Source organism: Typopeltis vanoorti, chromosome 1 (genome assembly GCF_054136105.1).
Source record: "Typopeltis vanoorti isolate ZY-2024b chromosome 1, IOZ_Tvanoo_1.0, whole genome shotgun sequence".
Lineage (NCBI taxonomy): Eukaryota > Metazoa > Arthropoda > Arachnida > Uropygi > Thelyphonidae > Typopeltis > Typopeltis vanoorti.
This window is the reverse complement of record NC_143549.1, coordinates 120,700,949-120,728,283: the sequence shown is the minus strand read 5'-3', so window position 1 is coordinate 120,728,283 and position 27,335 is coordinate 120,700,949. Positions and strand designations below refer to the sequence as shown.

The window sequence follows — 27,335 nt, the reverse complement described above, 5'->3', positions numbered from 1 at the left end:
CCCAAATGTTCAGCCATGATTGAGTGAACACTTCCCATAGAAATATTCAGGACAACATGCAGCTGGCATACTGTAATTCTGCAATCCTCCTTGATGATAATCGCTGCTGTGTTGATCATTGTCTCTGTGATGGATGTTGAAGGTCTTTCCTCATGTTCAAGATCTTCCACATTTTGCCTTTCTTCCTTAAAAGTTTTATGCCAGCGAAAAACACTTGCCCTCGACATTGCTTCATCGTGGAAAGCTTCGCATATCATATTAAAAGTGTCTGATGGCGATTTTTGCAAACACACACAAAATTGAATCGCATAACGCTGTTCCAAGGACGCTTCCATGTTGACGACTGGTCGCAATGCATAGGCGCGCTGAAACAAGCTTGCGTTTAGTCACATGACACTCTGACACATCAGCCTGTATACGCCATCTATCAACCTCTTTTGTTAATACAGACAGCAAGATTTCTTTATTCCACAGAAATTAATATTGTGATGAGTGGTTTCGCGACAGTAAAATTAGTCTTATTACTTATTGAACAGTCCTCATATATATATGTATGTGTGTGTGTGCGTGTGTGTGTGTGCATGTGGCATAATGGATTTACTCGGCTGAAAGGTATTTTTAAAAAATATTAAATGACTGGAAGCAGAGAGATATAAAATAAAACACTGTTTTTATTCAGCATGACTAGTTTCGTCTTTAAGAAGACTTCTTCAGGTGCACAAAAAAAGAGAGAAACAACCAACAAAAACCGTAAAGGATTAAAGTCTAAACACAAAGCGTTACCATGAAAAGGTAAATATTAAAGATTCGGCATCTGGATATTTACCTTTTCAGGCTAACACTTCGTGTTTAGACTTTATTCCTTTACAGTTTTGTTGGTTGTTTCTCTCTTTTTTTGTGCACCTGAAGAAGTCTTCTTAAAGACGAAACTAGTCGTGCTGAATAAAAACAGTGTTTTATTTTATATCTCTCGGCTTCCAGTCATTTAATATATATATATATATATATATATATATGGGAAACACATTTTTTTTAAAAGGATCTTGCTTGTTTTATTCATCTTTGTTTCAAATAACATCAATTATGCTTTTCCGGTTCTCCTGCCAGCCTGATTTCTTTTTCATACTCCTTATTTTTATTTGTTGATGTCTTTTGATTGTGCTCTTTAGGAAATATATACTCCAAAAGACAGTAGCAGAAGGGATGAACAAAGAGGAAGAAAAAATCGGTTTCATAAGTCTAGAGTTAAGATTTGATGGAGTGGTGCATATATTTTAAAAGATTATAGGAGTTTAAATATTTGTAGAAACTGCAACAGAAACTGAATGTCTCATGTTGGAGGCTTAATGGAGTAAAACAGCAGTGTGAAAGGATTAAAAATACTTAATTTTTCCAGTATTTTATTTCAGTCGCAGAGACAACTTCAGGGAGTACAATATAAAACTTGTAACACACACATACACAGGCAACACAAAACTAACTGAAACATGTGGATGAATGATGAGAATCCTATTAGGTGGGTTGCCCTCTATGGGTGCCTACTAGAGGCCTCGATTGTAAATTAGGATCCTGAATGATTAACATTTCCCACATTTTGGAAATTTTTATGCATTTGTATTTATTCAGATTAGGCTGATTTCTGAGGGTAGCTGCCAATTCTAAAAACAGTCTTTCTTGTTTAAACCTACTTCGATGAAGCATGGTGGTATATTTCCCAATTGGTTCTATGAGTTTTATAAAGTGTCAGGAGTTGATCGAGAGATAAGTACTGTTTAGAACAAAAAATACTATCAAGCTTTTTTTTTAGAAGCAGAAGAGATTATAGACCTGATGTGCTTGTGTAAGACAAGCTAGATGTGAAAGTCAACTGAAGTAAAAAAAATGATCCTGAGTGGTGGGCCAGATACTGTCACAAGTGCAGGAGAGTGAAGCATGGTCTTTCTTCTGGGAAATGAAACAGAAACACATGTTGTTGCATTAAAATTCATTAGGTCAGCCTCACCTCATCTGAGAATGGCAGGGTGATTGGTGTTTAAGGCAGTTAAAGATGATCTTGAAGTATGAATTACCTGAGCACTACAAAGTTTGGAAAATGTAGGAAGAGTGTCAGTTCAGTTTCACTGACTAACTATCATTGAATGAAAAATCTGACGAAAAGAACCCATCCACAATGACTCACAATGAACAATCAGTGAGAACACTAGCAATCCATCAATAAATTAGCAAAGGGAAGGAGGAATACCATAAGATGGCAACTTGGTAAGAAGGCTACAATGCCATACTAGATCAAATGCCTTGGAAATATCAAGAGCCACCACTTGAGTTTCTTCAAAGATGAGTGAGGTTGGCTAGGACAGCAGCAGTGGAACAAGATTGATGGATTTAGTACAGTTGGAGAAATACCATCCGGGATGGGACAGATATTACTATCAAGGGTACTGAGTATTTTTCCAACATCCTTCGGGTGAAATTTTGGAGGAAGCATAATGTGAATAGTTTCTGGAATAGTGGGAGAAGATTTGCCTCGGTCATCTATACAAAAGTTGGAGGTAAAAACTAATGCAAAAAAAGTGTGCCTTATCTTTAGGAGATGTTACTATTGTACCATCAGGATGTATGAGAGGTGGAAAAGTGGAAGGACAGAAGTTGCACGCTACGGCCTTGGAAATGGACCAGAAAGCTCAACTGCTATTTGAACAGAAGAAAAGCTTAGTACATTAATGTTCTAAGCAGATCTAATCTTCCTGTCTGTTCATTGCAGATACAGGGAACAGTTTGTAAATTTTACTTCTTCCAAGAGAAATATCCAGAATACCCTCATCTCTTCTACTAAGGACCAACTCCCTCTGCTCAGTTTCTGGTGTATATAGATTTCTCTGTTCCTGAAAGTGGGTCTAATATGGACAGACAGGAAGATCAGCCACTATCTGTATAGAACATAAAAAAATACACTTGTCGTCATGATTATAGTCCATTAGGTCTTGCAGACCATACTTTAGATACTACTCATAGAATCACAGAATCAACTGGAAAAAAACCACTCCATTGCAGCAAGTTTGGAAAAGAAAGACTTTTTTTTTTTAGAATCTGCAGCTGCCCAAGGAAATCAGCCCAATCTGAATAAATATAGATGCATAAAGATTCTCAAAATATGGAAAACATTAATTGTTCAAGATTCCAATTTACAACTAAGACATCCAAAAGCGTCCCAACTAGTTAGCACTCTAACCTTCGTCCATGTGTTTTAATTAGTTTTACAATTGACCTTTGCGTGTGTGTGTGTGTGTGTGTGTGTTACAAGTTTTATACTTCCTGAAGGTGTCACTGTGGCTGAGATGAAGTACTAAAGGAATTAAATAGTATTTTAAATCCTTTCCAAGCATTTTTAACTTGATTAAGCCTGCAACATGAGTTCCATACAGCACTTTAAGCATTAAGATACGAAAATTGAGTGTCTCTTTGCGACTAAATCCAGTCTTGGCTGAGTATAATGATCCACCCACCATCATAGATTATGTGCATCTACATATAAAGGTGGTCTGAAAAGTTCTCGGCCTTGAACATAGATGGCAACACCATCAGCACGATTTTTTTTTTTCTAAGTTGGTAATACATCCGTCATAAGTATCCATGTGAAATTGCAAGTCATTCTATCGAGTAGTTTGCTTTATACAGCTCTGAAGCAAAAGTGTTGTTTGTATCCCTAATGGATAAAATTGAGTATTGTGAGGTTATAAAATTCTTTGTAAAAGAAGGTTTAACGCTAAAAGACATTCATTCAAAGTTCATGGGCACTCTTCTCCGTCATTTTCGGCAATTACGAAATGGTCTGCCGAGTTTAAACATGGCCACCGTACCAGCCTTGAAGAAGATCCATGTGAAGATGTCCAAAAAATTGTAACAATACCAGAAATCATTGATTGAGTGCACAATATGGATATTGGATGACTGGCGAGTCAAAGTGCGTGAAATTGCTGAGACTATAGGCATTTCAAAAGAACATGTAGGATATATTTTGCATGAAGAATTGCAAATGAAAAAGCTTTATGCAAGATGTGTGCTGCGTTTGCTCACAGCAGATCAAAATGAAAATCTCAGAACAGTGCTTGGGGCATTTTAACAAGAATAAAACTGATTTTGTGCATCGATTTATTACCATGGATGAGACTTGGATTCGCCATTACACACCAGAATCCAAACAGTGGACAGAAGCCAGTTGTTCAGGCAAAAGAACAGAAAGTCTGTTCCATCAGCAGGAAAGGTCACGGCATTGGTATTTTGGGATACTAAAGGCATTTTTTTTTTTTTTTATTAATTATCTTAAAAGGGTAAAACAATAACCGGGGAATATTATTCCGATCTTATAACCAGACTAGACGAAAAAATTCGTGAGAAAAGACCCATTTGCAGAAGAAAAAAATTGTCTTTCATCAGGACAATGTACCTGCCCACAAAGATGTTTTGGCAATGGGAAAATTAAGGGATCTGTACTATGAATTGTTGGAACATCCACCCTATTCCCCAGAAAAACTAAAACTCCTCCTCACTGGTCAGCGTTTTTCAAAATAAAAATAATTTTGAAATTATAAATTTGTTTTTTCATTGTTAGGCCGAGAACTTTTCAGATTACACTTGTAGAAAGCTAGCTAATGAACCATTTTGCTGCCACTATTCAGCCAGGTGTACCTGGATAGAGAATCTAAACGTAGTAGTAGTGTGTAGGGAGGGACTGCTGAAGCCATAATTTGCAGAGAAATTGGGTAAAATTTACCATGTAATATGGCACTGAAAAAGATCCAGTACCAAATATTTCATATCTTTTGCAATTTCAACTTAATAAAAAGTATGAAAAACAAAGTGAAGTGAAAAAAGTTATAAAAACAAATAATTCAAAGTCATTCAGATTCACTTCATAAATACAAGTAGTGTTGGTTTTAAATCTAAGATGGACCATAAGATGCATCTTTTTAAGTAGAAAAATCGACTTAGAATTGGGGTGTGTCTTATGGTCTGAAGGTAGGTGATACCGGGTAAATCTTGGATTCCCACATTTTCAATGCGAGCCAAACACGTGTCTCGCTGCATATGTGGGAATCCCCGATTTACATACAAGATGAGTGCAGATGAACTAGATGTGCTGGTACCAGTCATGGTAATAATAAATGAAATTTAAGGTTTATGAATATTTTCATATAATAATATATTTTTTCTAAAAATTGTCTCAAATTTGGGGTGTGTCTTATCGTCCGAAAAATACAGTAGTCTTGGTTCTAAATCTAAAATACAAGCAGCCTTATTTCTATCCTCAATGTCAATCTACAAAACCATAATCTAATTTTCCTAACAGAAACTCTAATTCAGCTTCTTTCCAACACTGCTCATCTTAGTTTTGTCAATTACAAACTAACTCTTTTTTGTCTCGAAGGTGGTATTTTGGCAACTCCATCAGCTGAAATCTCTCTTTGTTGCCTTATTAATACCAGTGATGATTCTGAAATTTCTGATTTCCTTTCTTAAAATGGTGATTTTATCTATTGTATTCTGAGTATTCTGATAGTGTAAATAATTACACAAATTATTTACACTATCAGAATACCACATAACCCTAATGATGCTCCACACTATTGATTATTTCAAGTATATCGTAGATTCTGTTTCTTTCTCTAGACAATTCAAACCACAACGCAGTGTGATATGTTCTAGTTATAAGTGCTGAGAGGGTCAATTTTCATAATTTCTGTACCTTATTTACTTGCTTGGATAATTGTTTTTAATCTTCTGCTTTAAATGAACATCTGCACTGAATGCAACACTAAAACAATTCTTATCAGTATGAAAATTCAGGATTGTGGAATACCGATTATGGAGACAGATTGAGAATTTGTAGACTGCAGACACTAGCAAACAGGAGAAAGAGGGAGTGATATGATTGGGACTTACAAACTTCTGAAAGGGTCATACAGGATTTCAACCGATGGAATTTTTCAATTTATGGAGGGTAGGAAAAGGATGAGAGGGCACCTTGGAAGCTGAGAACGAAGGCCGCCAAGAAGGGTGTGAGAGCCAGATTTTTCTCTCAGAGGGTGGTACATGATTGGAATGGATCGCCATTGGATGTTGTGAGTGCAAGAAGTGTGAATGAATTCAAGAATAAGTATGATAGCTGGTGTGTGTGTGTAGTATGTGGCCTCCCTGAATGAGTTTCCGACTCCCTGGAGGTCTCTCTTAATGATGATGACAATAATAATAAAAAAACAATACTTCCTCATTCTATTTAAAATTCTCATCTTATCTAAACTTTAGTTTAAAAAATGTGACAAGGCTATACAAGAGAATACCAGGAATGCTGTATGGCTTTCATTGAAACCTCCATTTTCCTTTTTTGGTCCATACCAAAGCCTGAAATATACACACATATATAAATCTGATATTGAAAGGGCTAAAAAAAGAAACTAGCAACATGTCCACATGGCAGTCATGCTTTCTGGTCTCTTACCAAAGTTATTAGTCATAACTGATGTCTAAATACATCTATCTCTTCTGCACTTGAATAGTTCTACTGCATCATTACCACCAGAAAAGCCAATCTCTTGGCTTCACACTTATTAATATTCTTGCACTGATAATCTTGGCAAATGTCCTACTACCCTTGGAAGTACAGAATATTCAATGATCTCTTTGATTTTTCACCAGAAAGAGATCAGAAGAATTCATAACTTATTTTAATGGTATTACAACATGAAACCAACTATATTATTAAAAAAAGATACTAAACTGACTTATATTTCACTGGATTTCAAACCAGCATCTTCAGAGCACATTATATGTTTCAATGAACATGCAACGAATTGTAACAGAAAAGATCTGAAGTCCTATTTTGGGCCCTCTAATGTTGTAAAAAGAAGTATTATAGCTAGGTCAGAGTTGATCTTAAGATAACACTGCCAAATTTTTGGCAAATTAATGCAACCATACTTGTTCAGGTTTAACCATAGCATTCTGGCTATAGACAATAAAATACCATAAACTTTTGGCTTGAATTTTACACAAGTAAGAATAATGGAAAAATCATGACAGTATTTGAGGAATGCAAGCCTATTCAGTAGTCTTGCTAATCTGAGTTTACACTTATTGAAATGGCATGGTACATCACTTCTATGTAAGATCACTAATCTGGTATAGACAGCTAGACATTGATTATCGTTCATGTTGATGTGTAGTGGATAAAACATACAAACTGGAGATAATAATTAACTAAATTTCTTTAGCTAGTTAGATTATTATGCCAATATTTACATCTCCAATACCATTTGGAGATGTAAATATTGGCATAATAATAACAGTTTTTTTTTATTATGCCATGGTATTATTAGACCAGATCATAGAGGTCAAATTCATGTATTTTATACAGTTCTCTGGGTTGTTATAAAGTTCACATTTAGAAATATCCATACAATTTAGTAAATGCATTGGTGATGCTTCCTCAATGTTACAGATTTTGCAGATGGGGAAGACTTTTAAGGCAATGCTAAACTTGATTGGTTTTGTGTGGCCAGTCTTGAGACAAGAGATCATGGTAGTGGCACAGCTATTAAACTTGGAGTTGACGGTAGCTCCTGGTATTTCTTCTTACCAGTGGTAAGTCATGTCCTAGAGAATCATTCTTTTTATGTAATATAATAATAGTAAATAGTAGCATTGGTATCTAACGTTTTACATAAAAAACTTTATATGATCATATTGTAATCCAAAAGGTACAAAGGACTTTTAGATCTTAAAGTGGCTAAAATCCTCCAATTTGATCTTATGAAGCAGAAATTCCACATTTTCTTCAAGTCAACTCAATGAGCAATGTTGCACTGTAAAGAAGAAGTCTTTTGGGCTTCTCTCAAAGGAAACCCATAAATCTTCATTAGCTTAGTTCATGGACTGTAGCTACTGGTTTAGATACTAACTCAGAACATCTTAAAAATTTCGGGATCACAAAATCCTGATTCCATAAGGCTCTGAAAAATCCTCTGGAAGTCCAAATCCCATACCCAACTGTTAAATACACTTCACATGAAAATCTGAGATCACCAGATATTCTGTATGAAAATGCATATCATTATTTTTATTGACAAGTTTCAGAATATTATCATTAACATAACAGATTTTGCTTAACTTCAGTGATCAGATGAAAACTGGTGCTTTTAAACCGATTTGGCCACTGAATATGATGAACCTTTTTTTAAGGATCTTTGGTGGAGTATGCATAGATAGTACATCAAGTCTGCAAGCGATGGGTATTATTGAGGACTGAAGTTCTGTATATAAAAAAAGAATCCTTCATTTGTAGCCTCACATATTCTATAAGCAAAAAAAAGCAGTCATTTCTGGGATTTCTAAGTTTTCATCCAATTTACTGAAATAAGTAGACTTATTCTTAATGGATTGATTTCCAATACAAATGCTGTATATTGTGCAGTCAGTGATTTGTCTTGGCCCTGAGATATTTAACTTCACAGCATGCAAAATAAATTCACTAGAATTTTTTTCCCCTTCCATTTCTTTATAACAAATTTATCAAACATATAGCAGATAATATCTAGTCTAACTAAAGTCAAATACATTTAAAAAGAAAGACAATGTAAAGTGATTTTGCCCAGTTTCCTCATGACTTGTAGATGACTAAACAATGTGAAAATAATCTTTTCGGTATCACTATAACTTAGATTGTTGTTGTTCCTTGTCAGCAGTTTAAATGCAAATTGCTTTAGATCTGTGAAAACAGAAGTGTGCCAACATAAGCTTATGCAGTGAAATGTATAATAATAAAATGGATTGCTTTTTTTTTTTTTTTCTGAATGGGCATGCAGGAATTACTAAACAGGAAAAAGGTTTAGGACAAAATAATCAAAACCTTTTTCCTGTTTAGTAATTCCTGCAGGATTTTCATCATGAAAATCCTGCATTCATGTTTGTTTATTTCAAATGAAGAAAATTTACAAATAAAAGCTTATATGCAATCTCTGTTATTCTTAATTTTATGAGACCCTGTGTGTGTGTGTGTGTGTGTGTGTGTGTGTGTGTGTGTGTGTGTGTGTGTGTGTGTGTGTGTGTGGTGTGTGTGGTGTGTGTGTGTGTGTGTGTGTGTGTGTGGTGTGTGTGTGTGTATGTGGTGTGTGTGTGTGTGTGTGGTGTGTGTGTGTGTGTGTGTGTGTGTGTGTGGTGTGTGTGTGTGTGTGTGTGTGTGTGTGGTGTGTGTGTGAATAAGATAAATACCTTGATAGAGGTGATCTTTGTCCACTTGCAGATGGCTTTATGTTAGACAGGTCTTCTGAAGGTTTAGTTTCCAGAATGGCTGGCTCTGATGATAATGAAGGATCTTCGGTGGGTGGTACTAAATGAATCAGATTAACAATAAATAAATCAGATTTACATTTAATTTCAACTATTATGCAACATGAAAATGTTGCATAATGGTTGAAGTGTCATTGTCTTGCATAATCATAATTTCTATTTTTTTTTTTTTTTTTAGGATAAGGTAGTTAGCCTTATGTCTGTTGAAAATAGACACATGTAAATGTCTGTAATTTGCATGTGTTTTATTGGTTTGTTTGTTTTGCCAAATGAAAAATCTGGAGTTTCTGAGGAATAAAAAACATCCTGTTACCTCTTTATGGAACAGACTAACAACTAACACAGCCTAAATTAGTCCTGATAAATAACATGGATGAGAAATGAAAATATGTAAGGGAAAAAAGTAAACAATATTTTTTTTCCCCTTTAATGTATACCATAAAATTGTGTGTGTGCCTTTATAGTCTCGTGATAACATTTCTTATATACATCATAATTCTATAAACAAAGAAAATCTTGTAGATTTGATTCTAGTCTTTAATTAGAGAATTTTTCTTAGCAATCTGTCCAGCTTGCTCCCAAGTTAGTCAATCTTTGGCACAGATGAGGAGTGTTTTAAGTACCAGAAATTTATTTCTAATTTCAGACAGAAAAAAAATGGACTGCAGGTGCTATTTCAGATAACAATATAAGTGTTAGTGTTCAGGATCACAAGATGGTGACAATTGTTTGACAATCTGAGGCCTCTAAAATCATCAAATGGGATCAGTTAAGAACAGAGACTGATTGTCAATTTGTAAAATCAGTTGGGCTAAAAGAGTTCTGCTTACTCCCTTGGGGAATAAAAAGACATTAGAGCAGGGGTCTTCAACCTTTCAGACAGTATGGGCAGCATTAAAAATTTCAATAAAGCCACTAAGCTATACTGAGGTATTTAGAATTGTAAGATGCTTTCCAGATTCACAAGAAATGCTCTGCATTTGATACTTTACATAAAATACTATAAAAATAAACAAACTCAGCTTTAAGAGTGTATGTAGGAGTCAGGTTCATGATAAGTAAATAAAATGAATACTTGAAAAAAGATAATTTAATGAAGAAATCATTCATTTTTTACAATGTCAATGGGCAACTTGGCAATGTTTTTCCTTTACCAGCTTGTTGATGTTGGCATCAATGTTGGAAGTTGCTATACGCAGAGTATTCTCGAGATGTTGGTCCATAATCTGAGTTCTTGTCTTGGACTTCACATGTTTCATTCTGGAGAACTACTCACATAAGTATGCGCTTCCTAACAAAGCACGCATCTTCAAAGCATGCCGGCGAAGATTAGGGAATGCGTCCTCAGAAATGTAGTCTTTGTAAAATGTAAGCAAGGGCACATTGAATAATTTTTCTCTCAAAGAAGAATTGTTTTGGAGTTCAAGCAGTTCCATTTGTACTGAGCCTGGCATTTCGGCAGCATTGACACTGAATGGCATTGAAAATAAATCTAAAGAAGACTGTTGGTTACGAAAATCACTATATCTCACTAAATCTGAAAAGTCAGCTACTGGAACAAATCTTAAAACACACCCCAACTCAACATCACCAGAGTTCAAGATCAGTACTATCAACATAAGAAGTCTAAATGGCAAAGAAATCGATAAGTACCAGATCAACATAATAGGGATGACTGAAACAAAAAAGACAAAAACTGGTGAGATCTTGCTGAGCAATAAATACAAAATGTTATATTCAGGAAATGACAATCAAGGAAAAGAAGGAGTAGCCATAGTATTCAACACAAAATATCTAGGCTAATCTTCTTGAATGGCAGTCAGTCTCAAGTAGAGTAATGTGGACAAATATCAGAATGGGAAACTGGACAATGAGACTTATTTGTGCCTATGGACCCACAGAAGGTTCTAGTAAGGTAGAAGTGGAGGAATTTTTTGATGCTTTAGAGAAAGCAACTGACACAATGAAAAAGGAAAAGTTGGTCCTTGTTGGGAATCTAAATAGCAGAGTAGGAAACTCTTTTCTCCAAATTTTCCCAAAATTTGGAGAAAAGAGCAAAGCTAATAATAATGGCAATTACCTGTTGAATTTCTGCTCAGGACATGGACTGGTTATTACTAATAACATGTTCCAACATAAAAATGTGCACAAATTCACATGGAGAGAAGAGGCAAGGAATAAGAAAAGTCTCACTGACTATGTTTTTGTTGATAGCAATATCTTCTCACTGGTGCAGGACACTAAAGTGTACAAAGGATTTGAAATTGGAAGTGATCACCATTTAGTCTTGAGCAATATAAAATCGAAAATTTCATATTGAAAAGAAGAACATGTAAGAAAGTTTTAAAGTGAATAAAAGTTCAGCAGCTCTCAGATATCTGCAGACTAAAATACACAAACATTATTCAAGAAAAAAAGAAAGAGAGTTTGAGAACAGGAACCAAACCTTGGAGATTCAGTGACAAATCCTGAAGAAAACATTGACTGATTCAGCCAGTATTGTTGATGATAGCTGATGAGCTACAGCCAAGGAAAATAGAAGTTGAATTGCAGGATAGAGAAAAGAGCACATTTGAGGCCATTTGGTGTGAGATTGTGGCTAGCAGAACTAAATAAACAATTGGGTGCTGCTATAGACCAGGTGATGGAAAAGATGGTGGCGATAGTATGCACAAGCAAATAGAAGAAATGAGTGGAAGGAGGGTAATTATTATGGGAGATTTCAACTATGGTCGCATTGATTGGAGTGAGGAGAGGACACACGGGAGGAAGGAATTGGATTTTATGCGGTTATTAAAGGATAACTATCTGCAACAGCATGTAATGGAAAATACTAGTGGTCAGAGATTGCATGACCTAGTAATTACATCTGAGGATTTGGCTGTAACAAATATGACCACATTGCCACCAATTGGTGAGAGTGATCATAGCGTTTTGACTTGGGAGGAGGCTAAAGATGTGGAATTTTCAATTAAGACAGGGTACATGTGGAATTATCGAGCTGGAAAGTATGACAAGCTTAGGAGTTTGATTGGTTCAGTGCCATGGCACGTACAACTGCTATTGTACATTGAAATATATTGAAATTGATAGTGCATGGGAGGCAGTTAAGAAGTGTTTGCATGAAGCAATGGCTGATTGTATATCTAGAGTCCGAATAATAAATCAAGTAGGGGTTAAATGGATGAATAACACCATTAAGCTTGAGCTGCAAAAATAGAAACAACTATGGAGGGAATTTAAGGAGAAAGGTGACCGGCAGGAAAAAGAACGGTATAAAGCGCAGGGCCAGAAGGGTAACGAGTGTGGTAAGAAAAGCAAAAAAGGATTACGAAAGAACATGCAGGCTAAAGAGAATCCTAAACAGTTTTTTAGATATGTAGCAAGTAAAAGGAAAAATGTACATGGCAGAATGATTTTAAAGAATGCCGATGGTAGGGAGGTAACTTAATCAGTTGATATAGTTGAGTTACTGAGTGAGCACTTTGCAAGTATATATCAACCATGTGGTGACATCGCAGAAACGAATAAACCAGTAGATTATACAGGAATTGTGGTGAATGAAGTGGAGGTGAGTAGCCTATTGCATAACCTCAATGTCAATACATCCGTGGGATTGTATGGTATACCAGCTCGTGTCGTACGAGAAGCAGCTAAAGAATTGTCAGTACCCTTGACCATTTTGTTTAATTTGAGTATCGGGTCTGGGTTAGTCCCAAGGGGGTGGAAAGAGGGGAAAATAGTTCCACTGCATAAAGGTGGTTCCAAGACTGCTGTTGTAAATTACCAACCGATTAGCATATCAGGAATCGTTGTCAAGGTCTTATTAGTCAAGAAAAGTATACAGGATTGAATAGATGAAAATTGGATATTGTATGGGGGACAACATGGTTTTGTGAAGGGCAGATCGTGCCTCAGTAACTTGCTCACAACACAGTGACTGCTGAACTGGATAGGGGTAATGGGTTGACAGTAATACTCCTGACCTTGCCAAGGCTTTTGATAGGATACCACATAGAAGCCTAATCAGTAAACTGGAGCAGATGGGAATAGATATAGGGTTGGTGAGATTGATAGGAGGGTGGTTGAAGGAGAGATACCAGAGAGTGGTTTATTCAGGAGTGGAGTCTAAAAGACGGCTTGTGACTAGTGGTGTGCCGCAGGGCTCTGTTCTTGGACCACTGCTTTTCAATTTGTTCATCAATGATATAGGAAAGGATTTGAGAGGAAGTGTTCACTTGTTTGCTGATGATTCAAAGTAGAGCAATTGTGAGTGCACAGGATGTCAAAATTTTACAGGATGATTTGGATAGTTTGGAGGCCTTGGCTAGAAAAATGGATGTCAATTTAATGTGGCAAAGTATAAGGTTATGCACTTTGGGGTGAAAAGAATAGCAGCAGTATATCGCATTGGTGTAACCATACTCCAGGAGATTGATGAGGCCAGGGATTTGGGAGTGTTGGTGGATAGGGAATTGAAGTTTAGAGGGCACATTGCAAAAGTGACTAAATCAGCTCATCAAATCACTTGGCTTCTGAAAAATACTTTAACATGAAGAGACAAACAAGTTGTTTTCCTCTGTATCGAGCCTTGATAAGACTCCATCTGGACTACTGTGCCCAGTTATGGGCACCAGGGTTTCTTCGTGATGGGGAGGAAGTGGAGAGGATCCAAAGACGAGCGACCAAGATGATAGAAGGTCTGTGGAATGAACCTTATGAGAATAGGTTGAAGATTTGTGGGTTGCAGAGATTGGACGATAGGCAAAGGAGGGGTGATATATTGAGACATTCAAATTATTGAAGGGTTTCTATAAGATTGATCCAGAAGATATTTTTGAAAATATGACTGGTGGTGGGAGGACTAGCGGCCATGTATGGAAGCTGGGCAAGAGCGTGGTTGACAAGGTTGTTAGAGCTAGGTTTTTTTCTTGGAGAGTAGTGAATGAGTGGAATAAGCTTCCAGAGTCTGTTGTGGGTGCTACGACCATGAATGAGTTCAAGGCAAGGTATGATAGATACTGTGTCAATGTCGAATAGTTGTTCTTGACATGAAGTTAGGGCCTCCTTCGATGAGTCTGTCGACTCCTTGGAGTTGCCCTGAACAATAATAATAAATAATAATAACAAGACAAAGAACAAGTAAAACATTTCAGCTACTTAGGCATGATTTTTAGTGAAGAAGGTAAATTAAATATGGAAATACACAACAGAATCAACAAACTGGTATGGTAGGAAGTCAACTGAATAAATTTATATGGAATAAGACAGAAATTAAAACACTAAATTAGCTGTATACAAGAGTGTTCAAACCAATTTTAATTTTAACTTTGGGTCTGAGAGCTAGGTTAGAAGTAAAACACTTGACTGAAGACTAGAGATACAAGAGTCCTGAGAAAGATTAGGGGATGAACAGCATCAATGGCAATATCATATTAAAAATGAGGATATTAAGAATGAACCTGACACTGTTAGCATTCAGGAATGCGTTATCAGAGCTAATCTCAAGGGACTGGTTAACTTAAACAGAATGGGAAAGAAAAGATTAGCAAAATAAGTGTTCTCTGCCAGGTTGGCATGGAAAAAAACCCAGAGGAAGACCAAGATATAGGTGGACTGATACTGCAAAAAGTGCTTTGGAAATAGAAATATAAGATCTGATAATGTTGGATCTTGACAGGAAACAGATTGATTTGGAAGCAAATTGAAGATAGGAAGTTAGTAATGATGTAAATTTTTCATGTAGTACTATCCTATCCTGTACACCCTTGAGGGTACTTGTCAGGAATTTGATGATGATGATGAAATCTAGATTCAATATATTCTTGTAGAAAGAATTTTTTAATGACTGTGGTGTATGAATAGTTTTATGCATCATTTTTTCCTCATTCAACTCATCTAAAGAGATAGAAAACTTTATAATATGCAGTTCAGGGTTTATTTATTAATAAAGCTTCACAAGAACATTGTGATTACTATTATAATTTACTAATTGCTAATACTCACTAGACTTCAGTTTCAAACTCCTAGAAGATGGTGGCCTGGATTTCTTTTGCACTACTGTTTTAGACAATGGCCTAGCAACATTCATATCATCTACCTTATCATCCTAAGAAATAATGTGAACCAAAAAAAAAAATAAATAAATAAAATAAAACAAAATAATATATATATATATATATATGAATACATGGGAAAATTAAAACTTTAAACATAAATAAATACAGGTAACTTTCATTATATGCAATTTCGTTATCCATGTTTTCCCATACACAGTTTCATTATTGCAGTACATAAGGACTATTAAAGGTATGAAAAATATCTCATCATCATCATCATCATCAAATTCCTGCCATGTACCCTCAAGGGGTGTACAGGATATGACAGTACTACATGAAAAAATTACATCATTACTAACTTCCTATCTACAATTTTCCTCCAAATCAGTCTGTTACTTGTCAAGACTCCAACATTATCAGATCTTATATTTCTATCGTCTAAGGCACTTTGTACCGTATCAATCCACCTATATCTTGGTCTTCCTCTGGGTCGTTTTCCTGCCAACCTGGCAGAGAACACTTGTTTTGCTAATCTTTCCTCTCCCATTCTATTTAAGTGACCATACCATCTGAGATTAGCTCTGCTAACGCATTTCTGGATGCTGACAATGTCAAGTTCTTTCCTAATATCCTCATTTTTAATATGATATTGCCATTGATGCCATCTGTTCACGCCTCTAATCTTTCTCAGGACTCTCATATCTGCGGTCTCTAGTCTTTGGTCAAGTGTTTTACTTCTGACCCAGCTCTCAGATCCATAAGTTAAAATTGGTTTGAACACAGTCTTGTATACAGCTAATTTAGTGTTCCGACTAATTTCTTTCTTATTCCATATGAATTTATTCAATTAACTTCCCACCATACCAGCTTTGCTGATTCTGTTGTCTATTTCTATATTTAGTTTACCATCTTCAGTAAAAATTGTGCCTAAGTAGCTGAAATGTTTTACTTGTTCCACAGGTTCTCCATTCACAACACAGTTGACATTTTCAATGATTCTGCCTATTTTCATTGTCTTTGTCTTTTTATTGCTGACCTTCATACCATATCTATTACAACAGCTATTCAATTTAGTCAGAGAATCTTGCAGACTTGTAGCGGATTTATTTAGAAGTATAACATCATCCGCATAAAGCAAAGAGCTGACATTAACATCTCCAATTTTGATATCAGGTTTAATACCACATTCCTTCATAATGTGATCCATATAGATAATGAATAACAGAGGGGATAATGTACATCCTTGTCTCACACCAGATTTAATATTAAACCATCTTCCTGTACTTCCTTCAATTCTAACTGCTGACTCACAACTCAAATAAAGACTAAGTATTGCTTGATATAATGCCCCATTGACACCATATAACTGCAGCGTATTGAATAGCTTCTCTCTTGGCACCTTGTCATATGCCTTTTCCAAATCGACAAAACTTAAATACAGATCTTTGTTATATTCCCATGCTTTCTCGACTATTTGTCGTAAAGTGAAGATCTGATCCTGACAGCCTCTATTTGGCCTGAATCCAGCTTGTTCTTCACCAAGCTTTTCTTCCACAATTCTTCTCAACCGTTTCTCAAGTATACTTGCATAGATCTTGCCAGGAACACTCAGTAGGGAAATACCTCTGTAATTCTCACATTCAGTTTTATTTCCCTTTTTATATATAGGTACTATGAGAGCTCTACTCCAATCATCGGGAATTCGTCCCTCTGTCCAGGCTTTCTGAACTATGCAGTGCAGCCACTGTAAGATTCTTATACCACCATACTTCAGCATTTCTGGTCGAATATCATCTACTCCTGCTGCCTTTCCACATTTCAAGCCTTTCATGGCTTTTTCTACTTCAAGTATGGATATGTATTCCTGACTGCATGCCTGGTCAGTGTTTTTTATCACTGTGCTGTCATCACTGCTTGTTTCATTTAGCAGTTTTTCAAAGTAATTACTCCATATTTCAAGGATATCTTTTTCTCCTGTTTTCATGTCACCTTTATCATCTCTAATTCCTTTTACAGCACTCTTTCCTCCATTCCTAAGCTTCTTCAACAACCTCCAGAATATTTTGCCACCTTCTTGATATTTATTTTCTATATTCTTGCCAAAGTCCTCCCATGACTTTTGTTTAGCTAGTTTTACACACTGTTTAGCTTTCTTACATTTGTCTCTGTATTCTGTAAGAGTAAAAGCTGACTTATTTGCCAGGAACTTTTGATATGCTTTCTTCTTTTCCTTCACTACCTCTTTAACTTCCTGTGTCCACCAGGGAGTTCTGATTTTTTTATCCTTGCACACAACCTCACCACATGCCTCTCTGGCAGAATCAATCAATGTTTCCTTCAGAGTTTGCCACTGAATCTCCAAAGTTTGATTCCTGTTCTCAAACTCTTTCATTTTCTTTTCAATAATATTTCTGTATTTTAGTCTACAGTTCACATCTGAGAGCTGCTCAACTTTTATTCGCTTTAAAACTTTCTTACATGTTATTCTTTTCAATATGAAATTCAATTTTATCCTGCTCAAGACTAAATAGTGATCACTTCCAATTTCAAATCCTCTGTACACTCTGGTGTCCTGCACCAGGGAGAAAACATCACTATCAACAATAACATAGTCAATGAGACTTTTCTTATTCCTAGCCTCTTCTCTCCATGTGAATTTGTGCACATTTTTATGTTGGAACATGGTGTTAGTAATAACCAGTCCATGTCCTGAGCAGAAATCCAACAGATATTTGCCATTATTATTAGCTTTGCTCTTTTCTCCAAATTTTCCCAAAATATTTTTGTATGTCTCACAATCATTTCCTACTCTACTATTTAGATCCCCAACAAGGACCAACTTTTCATTTTTCATTGTGTCAGTTGCTTTTTCTAAAGCCTCAAAAAATTCCTCCACTTCTACCTTAGTAGAACCTTCTGTGGGACCATAGGCACAAATAAGTCTCATTGTCCAGTTCCCCATTCTCATATTTGCCCAAATTACTCTACTTGAGACTGACTGCCATTCAAGAAGATTAGCCTCATATTTTGTGTTGAATACTATGGCTACTCCTTCTTTTCCTTGATTGTCATTGCCTGAATATAACATTTTGTATTTATTGCTCAGAAAGATCTCACCAGTTTTGATCTTTTTTGTTTCAGTCACCCCTATTATGTCGATCTGGTACTTATCTAATTCCTCAGCTAGCTCCATTTCTTTGCCATTCAGGCTTCTTACGTTGATAGTACCGATCTTTAACTCTGGTGATGTTGAGTTGGGGTTTGTTTTCAGATTTGTTCCAGTAGCTGACTTTTCGCTGTTCACCCTGGTTCCCTGGCGAAAACAACGGGGGCCTTGTTTAACCGGGCGACGCCCCAGCCGGCATGAAATTTTGTCATGTTGTACCATCATTTTTTATTTTGGTTTAACCAATAAGAATACAATTTGGTCGGCTAAATCCCAAATTGCCAGCCCATCCTCGTTCGTTCAGTATCAAAGTAGATACCCAACAGGGTGCACCACGAGAAGGTGAGGATTGGACATTAGGTCAGAAGCCCTGGTCGGTTCTCCGCATTCCTTTAAAGGCTATGTGGAGGTCTCCTCTCAGTTATACAGCTTTGACCCTTAAGCACCCCCGAAAAATATCTGGAAAGAGAAAAACAAAGAAAACTAAGAGTGAAAAGAAGTATGTGAATAAGAACAAGTGAAGAAAAGACCTGGGAAATCCAATTCTTTAGCAGTCAAGTTGAAAATTCTGAATTGGTTTGATAAAGGTAAATGTAGCATTGACACTCAAAGGACAACCGGGACCCAGTGATTCAACAGGGATAATGCAGATACAGAATATTTTGCAGCATGACTCTTGAAAATACACAGAAGTGGAAGTATATCGATGAACACAGAAATTTTAAGGAAGAAGACTATGCTTTTATTGAGAAATATGGTAAAGCTTTATGCTTCATCTGTAGTTCAACAGTGAGCAATTTCAAAGTAGGGAATTTAAAAGGTTATTATGAAAAATTGCATTGCGAGTTTTCGTCTCAATATCTAGAAAAATCTGAAATACGAATTAAAAAGCTTAAATCGTTGAAATCTTCAGTTAATAACCAAATTAACTTCATGACAAAATTTACTGAAGAATCTAAAACTGTAATAGAAGCTAGTTTTAAAACATAATGTAAAATCGCACGTGCAAAACAGCGTTATACCAAAGGGGAATTTATTAAGCAAAACATCCTTGATACAATTGTCACTGGACCCTAATAATTCAAAACTTTTAAAGTTAATTACCAACATTCCTACCTCATGACATACAACTGAACATCAAATTCCAGAAATAAACGTAGATTTATTATCAAAATTAGAAAACAATATAAAAGATTGTGTAGCATTTAGTTTGGCGCTTGCCGAATCGACTGACATTACAGCCCAACCACAATTAGTAATTTTTATTCATTTCGTTCTTGAGGATGGAGTGACGCGAGAAGAATTGTTAGATTTCATAGCATTAAAAGATAGTACTCGTTGCGTTGATATTAAGGAAACTTTTGATGTTGCCCTTAAAAATGTTCAAAAAAGTAAATTAGTAAGTGTGGCTACTGATGGAGCAGCAGCAATGGTGGGTAAGAATGTAGGATTAATTGGACTTTTAAAAAAAGATGAAAGCATTCCCAATTTCATTCAAATTCATTGTATTTTGCATCGAGAACATCTTGTTGTAAAACACTTTAATTTTGAACATGTGTTTACACCACTCATAAAAATCGTAAATTTCATTCGGATCAATACAAAAAACCACAGTCAGTTTCGAAATTTTATTGATGAACTTGATTTGAATGAACAAATAAATGATTTATCATTGTACTGCATAGTGAGATGGTTATCTACGTATGATGTATTGAACAAATTTGTAGTTTTATTGGAACCTATTATCGAATTCCTAGATATAAAAAAGCAATCATATCTGCAATTAAAAAACAATGAATGGATCCAGGACTTAATGCTTTTTACCGAAATAATGGAACATTTAAAAAATTTCAATGTGTGGCTGCAAGGCAAAGACAAGAATATTTCAGAATTGAATCAGAGCATTTTTAGTTTAAAAAAAATTACAACTTTTTCAAAAAAATATACGTGAAAAGACATTCAATCACTTTCCATGTTTGAAAAAAGCGAATTCAGAATGAATGTGATATTCTTCCTACAGCCATCAGTAACTATCGAGCAAAATTAAACAACCTTTGGACGATTTTGAAGAACGATTTTTAGACTTACAAGAATTAAAACCATCTATCGCATTTCTATTAAATCCATTTGAAATTGATGTAATTAACAATGGTTTCCCGCTTTTAAAAAGCTTACTTCCTGGAACAGCATCAGGAGAAATGGAGTTAATAGAAATGCAAGAAGACGAAGGTCTTAAAATGTTACATAAATCAGTAAATTCAATCAATGAATTTTGGAAATGTGTACCTACCATAAAGTTCAGAAATTTAAAAAATGCAGCATATCGTTTATTATCAATTTTTGGATCGACGTATGATGTTGAATCACTGTATTCAACAATGAAATTTGTAAAATTCAAGTATAGTTCTCAATTAACAAACAAACATTTGAAAGAATTAATAAGAAGTTCAATTACTAATTACAAACCAAATATTATCAAAAATTAGTTGCTAACTTAGAAATCTATAAACCTTCTACTAGTAAAGAGTAAATAAAAAAATTTAAATACATGTAAAAAAAATATGTAATATTAAATATAACGTTTCAAAAACTTTTTTTTCCCTTATAAATGATATTGTATTTATATGTGTACGTATGACTGACATAGACCTTTGGAATGTGGCTCTTAACAATTTCTGGTAGGTAACTATGCTATTGCTACAAAAACTCTGGCCACCCCTGCTATAGTACATTAGTACTGTGCATGGAGTAAGGATTAGATAATCTGGAATTCCTGCTTTAGGGACCAAATATGTAACTTTTTTAAGTCACTGCAGATCTCCAATAAGCAGGGTAATGGTGGTTCTCAAAGAGTGATGAAATTTATCCACTATCCAAGTAACTTTTTCAAGTCACTTCAGATCTCCAATAAGCAGGGTAATGGTGGTTCTCAAAGAGTGATGAAATTTATCCACTATCCATGCTTAAAACCTCGATTTCAAGTTGAGCATAAGTGTTGATCAGTTAGATGTCATTCACATTTTTATTTATTAGAAGAAAGGGAAGAAAACGGATTCCACTTTAAATAAGAGCACTTGTGGGTCTGTATGAGAGAAAGAGAATTCATAAACATTTTAGACTTTTTTTTTTTTTTTTTTGGTGCATCTCCTCATATGTGGTAACAGACAGCTGTGTACGAAGTTCGAAGTAAGTAATGGTAACATTTTGAGCAAAATAATGAAGTTTTACAGTAACTGAAGAAGCTAGAGTTGAACGTCATCCCAAGAATAGAAATGTAGTCCTGATTTAGATATTTTCAAAGATTGTTAAGTGCCATCCAGTCGTTTTCAACTCTTGGTAATCTTGTGAACAAATGCTCTCCATTTCACTCCGCCAATTGTCTTTTCTTTCAACAGTTTTAATGCATCCTTTATGTTGTCCATCCAACTCTTTTGCAGGTCTTCCTCTCCTTCTCATGCCCTCAGTCTTACCCTACATAACTGCCTTTTTTTAATGATTCAACTGCTCACATAATATGTCCAAAGATACATTAACTTTTGCTAAAAGTTTTTGCGCTTGGTTACATTATAATTTTTAAAGATGCCAAGAAATTATATTCTTCATTTAATCCTTTATCCAAGTGCAAGCAAACTTTGATTGATAAAGTTTGCACTTTATCACACTTTGATAAACTTTGCAGGTGAAGTACTTTCATGACTATACATGTTCATAAGAATATGTGCTTTGCATTATGGGATACTAAGACAAGTGATATGAAATCATTAGCCTCTATATATGAGTTGCCAATGATGAAGTTACTTCATGCACAAACTTTGTTTGCTTACACTTGGATAAAGGATTAAACCAAGAATATAATTTCTTGGCATCTTTAAATTATACATTAACTTCTGTTTAGTGATCACTGTCTCCAAGGAGCATTCTGTCTTTATACTCTCTAAAACTTCTTATTAGTCATTCTTAAATTTCATGGGATTATTAACAGTCTCCTCAAGGCCCAATTCAAACAAATCAAATTCCTGCCACGTACCCTCAAGAGATGTACAGGATATGATAGTACTACATGAAAAAAATTACATCATTACTAACTTCCTATCTACAATTTTCCTCCAAATCAGTCTGTTACTTGTCAAGACTCCAACATTATCAGATCTTATATTTCTATCATCTAAGGCACTTTGTATCGTATCAATCCACCTATATCTTGGTCTTCCTCTGGGTCATTTTGCTGCCAATCTGGCAGAGAACACTCGTTTTGCTAATCTTTCTTCGCCCATTCTGTTTAAGTGACCATACCACCTGAGATTAGCTTTGCTAATGCAATATTGGATGTTGACAATGTCAAGTTCTTTCCTAATATCCTCATTTTTAATATGATAATGCCACTGATGCCATTTGTTCACGCCTCTAATCTTTCTCAGGACTCTCATATCTGAAGTCTCTAGTCTTTGGTCAAGTGTTTTACTTTTGACCCAGCTCTCAGATCCATAAGTTAAAACTGGTTTGAACACTGTCTTGTATACAGCTAATTTAGTGTTCTGACTAATTTCTCTCTTATTCCATATGAATTTATTCAATTGACTTCCAACCATACCAGCTTTGCTGATTCTGTTGTCTATTTCTATATTTAATTTATCATCTTCAGTAAAAATCGTGCCTAAATAGCTGAAATGTTTTACTTGTTCCACAGGTTCTCCATTCACAACACAGTTGACATTTTCAATGATTCTGCCTATTTTCATTGTCTTTGTCTTTTTATTGCTGACCTTCATACCATATCTATTACAACAGCTATTCAATTTAGTCAGAGAATCTTGCAGACTTGTAGAGGATTTATTTAGAAGTATAACATCATCCACATAAAGCAAAGACCTGACTTTAACATTTCCAATTTTGATATCATGTTTAATACCATTTTCCTTCATAATGTGATCCATATAGATAATGAATAACAGAGGGGATAATGTACATCCTTGGCTCACACCAGATTTAACATTAAACCATCTTCATGTACTTCCTTCAATTCTAACTGCTGACTTACAACTCAAATAAAGACAAAGTATTGCTTGATATAATGCCCCACTGACACCATATAACTGTAGCACATTGAATAGCTTCCCTCTTGGCACCTTGTCATATGCCTTTCCCAGATCGACAAAACTTAAATAGACCTTTGTTATATTCCCATGCTTTCTCGACTATTTGTCGTAAAGTGAAGATCTGATCCTGACAGCCTCTATTTGGCCTGAATCCAGCTAGTTCTTCACCAAGCTTTTCTTCCACAATTCTTCTCAACCATTTCTCAAGTATACTTGCATAATCTAGCCAGGAACACTCAATAGGGAAATACCTCTGTAATTCTCACATTCAATTTTTTTCCCTTTTTATATATGGGTACTATGAGAGCTCTACTCCAATCATTGGGAATTCGTCCCTATGTCCAGGCTTTCTGAATTATGCAGTGCAGCCACTGTAAGATTCTTATACCACCATACTTCAGCATTTCTGGTCGAATATCATCTACTCCTACTGCCTTTCCACATTTCAAGCCTTTCATGGCTTTTTTTCTACTTCAAGTATGGATATGTATTCCTGACGGCATGCGTAGACGGTGTTTTTTCCCACTGTGCTGTCATCACTGCTTGTTTCATTTAGCAGTTTTTCAAAGTAATTACTCCATACTTGAAGAATATCTTTTTCTCCCGTTTTCATATCACCTTTATCATCTCTAACTCCTTTTACAGCACTCTTTGCTCCATTCCTAAGCTTCTTCAACAACCTCCAGAATATTTTGCCACCTTCTTGATATTTATTTTCTATATTCTTGGGAAAGTCCTCCCATGACTTTTGTTTTGCTAGTTTTACACAGTGTTTAGCATTCTTGCATTTGTCTCTGTATTCTCTAAGAGCACAAGCTGACTTATTTGACAGGAACTTTTGATATGCTTTCTTCTTTTCCTTCACTGCCTCTTTAACTTCCTGTGTCCACCATGGAGTTCTGATTTTTTTATCCTTGCAGACAACCTAACCACATGCCTCTCTGGCAGAATCAATCAATGTTTTCTTCAGAGTTTGCCACTAAATTTCCAAGGTTTGATTCCTGTTCTCAAACTCTTTCATTTTTTCTTCAATAATCTTTGTGTATTTTAGTCTACAGTTCACATCTGAGAGCTGCTCAACTTTTATTCGCTTTAAAAGTTTCTTACATGTTCTTCTTTTCAATATGAAATTCAATTTTATTCTGCTCAAGACTAAATAGTGATCACTTCCAATTTCAAATCCTCTGTACAGTCTGATGTCCTGCACCAGGGAGAAAACATCACTATCAACAATAACATAGTCAATGAGACTTTTCTTATTCCTTGCTTCTTCTCTCCATGTGAATTTGTGCACATTTTTATGTTGGAACATGGTGTTAGTAATAACCAGTCCATTTCCTGAGCAGAAATCCAACAGATATTTGCCATTATTATTAGCTTTGCTCTTTTCTCCAAATTTTCCCAAAATATTTTTGTGTCTCACAATCATTTCCTACTCTGCTACTTAGATCCCCAACAAGGAGTAACTTTTCTTTTTTCATTGTGTCAGTTGCTTTCTCTAAATCATCAAAAAATCCCTCCACTTCTATTAGCAGAACCTCCTGTGGGACCATAGGCACAAATAAGTCTCATTGTCCAGTTCCCCATTCTCATATTTGCCCACATCACTCTACTTGAGACTGACTGCCATTCAAGAAGATTAGCCTCGTATTTAGTGTAGAATACTATGGCTACTCCTTCTTTTCCTTGATTGTCATTGCCTGAATATAACATTTTGTATTTATTGCTCAGAAAGATCTCACCAGTTTTTGTCTTTTTTGTTTCGGTCACCCCTATTATGTCTATCTGGTACTTATCTAATTCCTCATTTAGTCCATTCCTTTGCCGTTCAGGCTTCTTATGTTGTTAATAGTACCAATCTTTAACTCTGGTGATGTTGAGTTATGGTTTGTTTTCAGATTTGTTCCAGTAGCTGACTTTTCGCTGTTTGTCCTGGTTCCCTGGCGAAAACAACGGGGGGCCTTGTTTAACTGGGCAACACCCCAGCCGGCATGAAATTTTGTCATGTTGTATCATCATTTTTATTTTGGTTTAACCAATAAGAATACAATCTATTCAGCTAAATCCCAAATTGCTAGCCCATCCTCGTTCGTTCAGTATCCAAGTAGATACCCAACAGGGTGCACCGTGAGAAGGTGAGGATTGGACATTAGGTCAGAAGTCGTGGTCGATTCTCCGCATTCCTTTAAAGGCTATGTGGAGGTTTCCTCTCAGTTATACAGCTTTGACCCTTAAGCAACCCATTTACTTTGTCTTTCTTCTTAAATAATCCAGCGTTCACATCCATACATCATTACTGGAAATACCACTGCTTTGACAATTCTAACTTTTGTGGCCTTACACACACCTCTATCTTCATAATTTTTGACAAGTTTAACATAGCTTTTTTCCCTTCTTTTAATTTCATCTTCACATTTACCATCATTTCTGATTCTAGGTGTCAGTATCATAACTTTCGATAATTTTTATTTTATCTCCCTTTATTATAAATTCATTTAAATTGCCAGAAGACCTCACTTTTGTTTTGCTGATGTTAAGCCTGGCTTTGTTACTTTCCCTCTTAAACAACAGACTCAACCACCCCAGATCTTTCTTAGTTTCTGCTATGAGGGCTGTGTTATCTGCATATCTTAAATTGTTTATTTTTCTGCCACCAATCTTAATTCCAGCTGGATCTTTGTCTAAGTTGGTCATTCTCATAATATATTCACTATCTTAGTTAATATATTATGAGAATAATATAGGATTTTGTAGGAGTGATGCAGAGGAAATGTTTCAAGCAGTTGGCTTGAGATTGGGGGCAGAACAAGAAGTCATCCATGGAAGTTGAGTAAAAGTGTGGTTAGTAGAGGTGTGAGGACTAGATTTTTTACTTGGAGTTGTGAATGAACAGAATGGGTTGCCAAAGTTGGTTGTTAGTGCCTTCACCTGTTAATGGGTTCAAGGAAAGGTATGATAGATTGTGTGGATAATTTGGATGTCCCATGATGAGTCTTCGGACTTTGTGGAGGTGCCAGTACAATAATAACAACAGCAATATATTTCCAAATTGTATTTTTTTCTAAATATCTATCCATATCCCCTTGTACAGAAATGAATTTAACACTTTTTAATAACATTTTAGTAAATCAGCATGGATTTTTGGTGAAATTTGCTTATCTACATTCCCTTTGTAAAAATAGACTAACTGCATGCTTCATGAAGTCAATCTTAAACATCTGCGCTGTGTGACACTGCCTGAGCAGAGGAAGACTGCTATCCATAGGATTCCATGGCTGTTCTACTTTAATTTTTAATTTTTTTTTTAATCTTTAATTTTTATGTTCTTTCATAGTTAAGAAAATGCTTATTAAAATCTTTAACATTTCTGAGGAAATGATCTATTTTATTCTGCACTAATACCTAGTAGCAACTGACACATCTTTGTCATCATTTACATAATATGTAAAGGTTTCTGATTAGTTGATTAAAAAAAAGATGCAAATACACTGTGTCAAGCATTACGAGGATTTTCAAGAGTGTTTTGACAAATACTTCAAACTATTTTCCATCAAAAACAAACAAATATGACTCCAATTAGCATCATCACTGAATATGAACTCTATTGATCATGCCCACATTTATAGAAGGTCTTCAAGTAATTAATTTGCAACAGAAACAACACATACCATT

The 27,335-nt window shown here is 35.5% G+C and overlaps 1 protein-coding gene across 2 annotated transcripts in view; it reads right to left on the bottom strand.

Annotated features, from left to right (window-relative positions):
- The window catches only part of LOC150110363 (intraflagellar transport protein 54-like), a 236,646-nt gene that overhangs the window by 106,924 nt on the left and 102,387 nt on the right, over positions 1–27,335 (bottom strand). For both annotated transcript variants that reach the window (XM_090399066.1, XM_090399075.1), the window contains 2 exons: positions 15,349–15,451; positions 9,265–9,382 (listed from right to left, as the gene is read on the bottom strand). In XM_090399066.1, the coding sequence (XP_090255192.1) occupies positions 9,265–9,382; positions 15,349–15,451 (221 nt within the window). The remainder of the gene's footprint in view (positions 1–9,264; positions 9,383–15,348; positions 15,452–27,335) is intronic.